The sequence below is a fragment of the Dendroctonus ponderosae genome, unplaced genomic scaffold (assembly GCF_020466585.1).
Source record: "Dendroctonus ponderosae isolate FM_Combo_2020 unplaced genomic scaffold, Dpon_F_20191213v2 Dpon_F_20191213_6, whole genome shotgun sequence".
Lineage (NCBI taxonomy): Eukaryota > Metazoa > Arthropoda > Insecta > Coleoptera > Curculionidae > Dendroctonus > Dendroctonus ponderosae.
The window spans coordinates 3,374,169-3,379,162 of NW_026018814.1; the positions used below are offsets into that span (position 1 = coordinate 3,374,169).

Here is a 4,994-nt window from a genome sequence, read left to right on the forward strand (position 1 = left end):
AAATGTTGGCAGTTTTCTCAAAAAATGCTTGAATTCAAGAAGTTTTAGATTTGCGTGGGTTTTTTTTGAGTTGCAAAATCCACTTGAACATGACGCTGCTTCTTTCGAGGTTTCTCAAGAACCATTTGAGCCACAGAATTTGTTTTGGCATCGTTGAATAGAGAATTGAAAACTCGCTTCAGTCGTAACAACGTGAGTGAGGAAATTGGAGTAATTTTGAGCCAGAAAGCAAAATTTGAATATCAGACACTTCAGTGCAAGATTATGCCAAAATTCCATGTTTTCCGTCCCGTTTTTGCTCATTTCTCGGAGGCAAAATGAGCAAGAATGCTCATTTGTACATCATTCTAGAGAGAAATAAATGACCTTTTTAGAAAGTGAACCATGGATGGGGAAATGTTGGCAGTTTTCTCAAAAAATTCAAAAAGTTTTAGATTTGCGTGGTTTTTTTTTTGAGTTGCAAAATCCACTTGAACATGATGCTGGTTTTTTCGAAGTTTCTCAAGAACCATTCGAGCCCGATAATTCGTTTTGGCATCGTTGGATAGAGAATTGAACGGGGGGGTCATGACCCCCTTGACCCCCCCCCTGGATCCGCCCTTGCTTTTCCAGTTTCCTATGGGCGTCAAACGACCAATCTGGTTCCTTATTGCCTGCGTGGATTTAATCAGCCACATGCGGTTGTTTTTGGGTCCGATTTCTCAAGCAATTTCGGCAATTTGCTAAGAGAAATGCTTTTTTGCTAGTTGTGCGTTTCAATTCGGCTGGTGTGAAGCCAAAGTAAAATTTCTAGCCGGTTTTTCGAGCATTAGTTTTTCTGCACAAATCAAGTGATGCCCCCATTTGCTGCGCAACGAGACCGAGAAACCGATTGCCACACTGAACTAAACCAATCAAAGAGTGTTTTTTTTTCGTCGTTTTGATTCCTAATTAAACTGTTTTGATTGCAGAATCCGTCCTGATTGGATGCGGCTTCTGAATGATTCAATAATGGAATTTTTTTGATTTAGAGCCAATCGATGTCCAGATAAACGCACGCGATTTCATTAATTGAACAAAAGAAAGCTCATCAATAAATAAAAATGACAAACGCGCGTCGGGCTCTAGTTGTTGCCTAAAATGTTGATCCGCACACGGTCTGATAATCGGATTGTTGCGATTAAATTTTTCCTTTGAATTGGAGAAAAACCGCCAACAGTGCAGGAATGCGCCATTGCGTGAAAAGCCGGAAATGGGAAATCGTCCCCGGCAATTTTCAACTATTTGTTATGCGAATTGCCATCGAACAATGGCCGTTATTTAATCTTTGGCGCTTATGTAAAACAATCGTGCAAGAAATCCGTTTGACATTGTATAATAATTAATAATGGCCCAGTTGATCAATTTTAAGTCCTATAAAAACAAGCAGCATTCAAGGTTTTGGAACTTTGTGTGGTTCAGCCAACATGTGGGTAAGTAGCTTTCCATGCTCAATAGACTTGCTTAAAAAGTTCCAAGTCTTATCCATCTCTGTTTCTTTTACAAGTTTTACAAAATAAAATAACATGGCTCGTTGGTCTAGGGGTATGATTTCCGCTTAGGGTGCGGGAGGTCCCGGGTTCAAATCCCGGACGAGCCCACTAAGTTTTTGTTTTTTACGAGAGGCGAGTAGTTAGTGTGAAAACTTTTCCAAGCCAATTTAATTTTTTCTTTTTTATAGCTCAGTTTTCCAAGTGAAACATTTGAAAAGTTTGAACATTTAGTAAAGTTGAATATTGCTGGCGCCCTCTCTTGAATTCTTCTTGTAAAGCACACCAAAATAGCAGGCCACTATTCCTTACGTTACTCTTGTAAGGTTTAAATCTCGTTATCAATTTTTGATGCATTTTGTAGGCCAAATTTTTGATTTTCAGTCATCATCAGATTTTAAGTTGTTTTTGTGGGCCGTAGTTTGACATTTATTTAGTCAAGAACTCGCAAAGTGAGATGGTAACTTTTATTTGCGCGTTGTAAGACACAGTCTGTTCTACAAGTGGTAAAAGTTTCGAGTTTCAGTCATCATCAGGGAATTTTCAAAATGTTTTCAAAGTTGCACAATGTTTGTGCAGATATTTGAGGAACGTCAAAGTTTGCACAACATTTTTTCGCTCAAAAACTCGCAAAGTTAGACAGTGACTTTCACATCAAATCTGTAGTGCTAGGTCTGTTTTATTTGTGGAAAACGTTTCAATTTGACTCAACTTCATGCAATTTTCGGGAATTTTTGGTGCATTTTGCGCTTGATTTTGCAGACCGGAGTTTAACAATTATTTCTTCAGAAGTCGATTAAGTTTGAGAGCATTTTTTGTGTTTATTTTGTTGGGCTTAGTGTGTTTTATTAGTAGTGGAAGTTTCGATTTTCAGTCATCATCATGCAATTTTCTAGAATTTTTCAACGTTACACGTGGTTTTGTGGGTATTTAACCAGGTCAATTTTAGACATTAATTTGTTCCGCAAGTTGTAAAACTCAGAGGTCACTTTTGTCTTAAGTTGGTAGACCAAGGTCTGCTCTATAAGTAGGAAACGTTTCGATTTTGATTCATCTTCATGCAATTTTCGATAATTTTTTAAATTTTGAATGTATTTGTAATGGTAAGTTTAATTAGTTTTTCAGAAATCAATTAAGTGTCTTTTCTGTGAATTTTATTGGGTGTAGTCCGTGTTATTAGCTCTAGAAGTTTCGATTTTCAGTCACCATCAGGAAGTTTTCTAGAGTCTTTCAAAGTTGCATGTGATTTTTGCTTGTTTTTATGGTTATTTGTGCATGTCTAAAGTAGGCATTTATTTTCTAGTGAAGGCGTAGACTCACTTTTGAGTGCATTTTATAGGGCAAAGTGCGCTTTATAAGTGGAAAACTTTCGGACTTTGTGTCATCCTCAGGCAATTTTTGAGAATTTTTTGATTGAGTACCTTACAGCCTTGCATTCCGAAGTTTGCCATTGATTTCCCCAATAAAAATAAGTCGTGAGATAGAAATCTAGTATTTACGAACAATTTGGAAAATGTATTGCAAAGGAACAATATTTGCTCTGATCGCAGCTGAAAAAATGCACAAATCGCCCATTTTTTGCAGAAGTTGGTTCTTCTCGGCTCACTCCTCATCTGCATCGGCCAGACACTGGCCGAAGTTACCGAAAAATCCCAATATACGACCAAGTACGACAATGTGGACATAAACGAAGTGGTACACAACGAGCGTCTGCTGAAGAACTACGTCAACTGTCTACTGGACCGAGGCCCTTGTAGTCCAGATGGCCTGGAGCTGAAAAGTAAGACAATCGCAAGAGCCCACAAAGGGGCAAAGATTTCGGGTTTTTTCGCACTGTGTAGAAAACATGCCGGACGCAATTGAAACCGACTGCAGCAAATGCAGCGACAAACAGCGAGAAGGTTCGGAAGCGATGATGAGGTTCCTGATTGACAACAAGCCGGAGTATTGGAACCCGTTGCAGGAAAAGTACGACCCGACTGGCAGCTACAAGAAGCGTTATTTGGATGCCAAGAAGGCCGAAGTTGCAATCCAGCCTGCGGAAAAAACTCCTTAAGCTGCGTAATCTGGATAGCACAGTTAGCGAAGAATATAATAAATCTTAAAATCAGGCTTTCCCAGTTTTATTAATCACATTTCCGGATGGTTTGGGTGCAACAGTTGCGCTTAGCGCTAACTGGGGTGCTGTTTTTATGGGAAACCATCCCTAAGCTTCCTCTAGATCTGAGTAGTCCTCGTCTTCTTGCAGGTACTTTTTTTGGAAGTTTCCCTCCGGATCGTACTTGTTGGTGAGCAACTCCCAGTCGTCCCGGTGGTTGAGGAGAAGCGCTTGAAAAACTCGACCGGCGATTTTTTTTTGGGTTTGACTGCACTTTGAGCATTCAGTCGCGATGGCATCAGGCAGATACTCTAGGGCGGAATTTGCGGGGTTTTTCAACAGTTTTTCGATAAAATGTGCGGCTACTCACTTTTCAGCTCTTTGCCTTCTTGCGTGCAGCCGCCCTTGTCCAGCAAACAGTTGACGTAGTTCTTCAGCAATCGATTGCTGGCTAGAATCTGGTCGATATCGATGTTGTCGTACTTGGTGGTGTACGTTTGGGCACTTCGCTTCACCCTGCGAGCGTTTGCTCCGTTTTCCTCGTCTATCATCAGCACCGTGAGGACCGCAATTAGGACGAAGGAGCCCGGAGGAACCATTGGATCTGGAGTTTCTTTGGGTGTTGAAGTGGTACGCTTCGCGCGATTAATGAGAGAACAGTGACGAGAAAAAGTCAGTTGGCCCAGACCGATGGTTCCAAGGTGGACTGGATGGCCCCGTTTTGCAATGCTGAACTTTGAAATTAGGCTAATTAATCGAAATTGGCGTTATTAGCATAATTTTTCGACGTTTCTGATTTTCATTTGCCCCCAATTGGTTGGTCTTTAGTGGCATTATGACAGGGGCGGATCCAGCTTTAAAGTCAGGGGGTGGATTATGGCTATAGATACCCATAAAATGATCAGGTAACTTTCTCTAAGCTAGCCATTATCTAAATAGAAACTCAAACTTTTACTTCCTCCTCTTAGAAACTGTCTGTAAAGTTCTTTCAGAAGTTTCACTGATTTCACCTGGACTTCTTAGCTAAATAGCATATAGAAACTTAGAAGACTTTATCTGCCATTTGAATCATCTCAGTAGACGTTTGATTAATTTGTACACTAACAAAGAGTAATATGATGATGATGCGCCGGTTAGACAAGTTGGGAATCAAGGAAACACTTAAAGAGGCCCGAACAAGGTCAGATGGAACGAAATAAATATGCAAAAAGCTCTCCTTTCCAATTTAAGTAACAATTTCCAACAAGACACTGTTTCATTTTGGATTGTCGATCTTAATTTGAATTTCCCTTTTATTTGCCTGTTGCCAGGGGCGGATCCAGCTTTAAAGTCAGGGGGGGTTATGTAGAAAAAATACAGTCTTCTGTTATCTATGAAATTAGAAAAAT

General features: G+C 40.1%; 2 protein-coding genes and 1 non-coding gene across 3 annotated transcripts; 2 read left to right on the top strand and 1 right to left on the bottom strand.

Moving 5' to 3' along the window:
• The first annotated feature begins 1,312 nt into the window (after positions 1-1,312).
• LOC109536449 (ejaculatory bulb-specific protein 3) lies at positions 1,313-3,620 on the top strand. Its single transcript, XM_019902672.2, has 3 exons — positions 1,313-1,451; positions 3,093-3,288; positions 3,350-3,620. Exons 1-3 carry the CDS (start codon positions 1,446-1,448, stop codon positions 3,562-3,564), a joined length of 417 nt encoding a protein of 138 aa, XP_019758231.1. The 5' UTR covers positions 1,313-1,445; the 3' UTR covers positions 3,565-3,620.
• Positions 1,547-1,618, top strand: Trnap-agg. Its single transcript has one exon. It is a non-coding gene; the product is annotated as a tRNA-Pro (tRNA).
• On the bottom strand, positions 3,616-4,309 carry LOC109536448 (ejaculatory bulb-specific protein 3). Its single transcript, XM_019902671.2, has 2 exons — positions 3,977-4,309; positions 3,616-3,917 (listed from the first exon to the last, which is right to left on the bottom strand). Exons 1-2 carry the CDS (start codon positions 4,203-4,205, stop codon positions 3,715-3,717), a joined length of 432 nt encoding a protein of 143 aa, XP_019758230.2. The 5' UTR covers positions 4,206-4,309; the 3' UTR covers positions 3,616-3,714.
• Positions 4,310-4,994: the final 685 nt, after the last annotated feature.

What these genes read in the sequence shown, in the direction of transcription:
- LOC109536449 (XM_019902672.2), top strand. An exon ending in AGATGGCCTGGAGCTGAAAA is followed by an intron (nt 3,289 to 3,349) that starts GTAAGACAATCG and finishes CGCACTGTGTAG; the next exon opens with AAAACATGCCGGACGCAATT.
- LOC109536448 (XM_019902671.2), bottom strand. Translation starts at nt 4,205, where the DNA reads ATGGTTCCTCCGGGCTCCTTCGTCCTAATTGCGGTCCTCACGGTGCTG. An exon ending in AGAAGGCAAAGAGCTGAAAA is followed by an intron (nt 3,918 to 3,976) that starts GTGAGTAGCCGC and finishes ATTCCGCCCTAG; the next exon opens with AGTATCTGCCTGATGCCATC.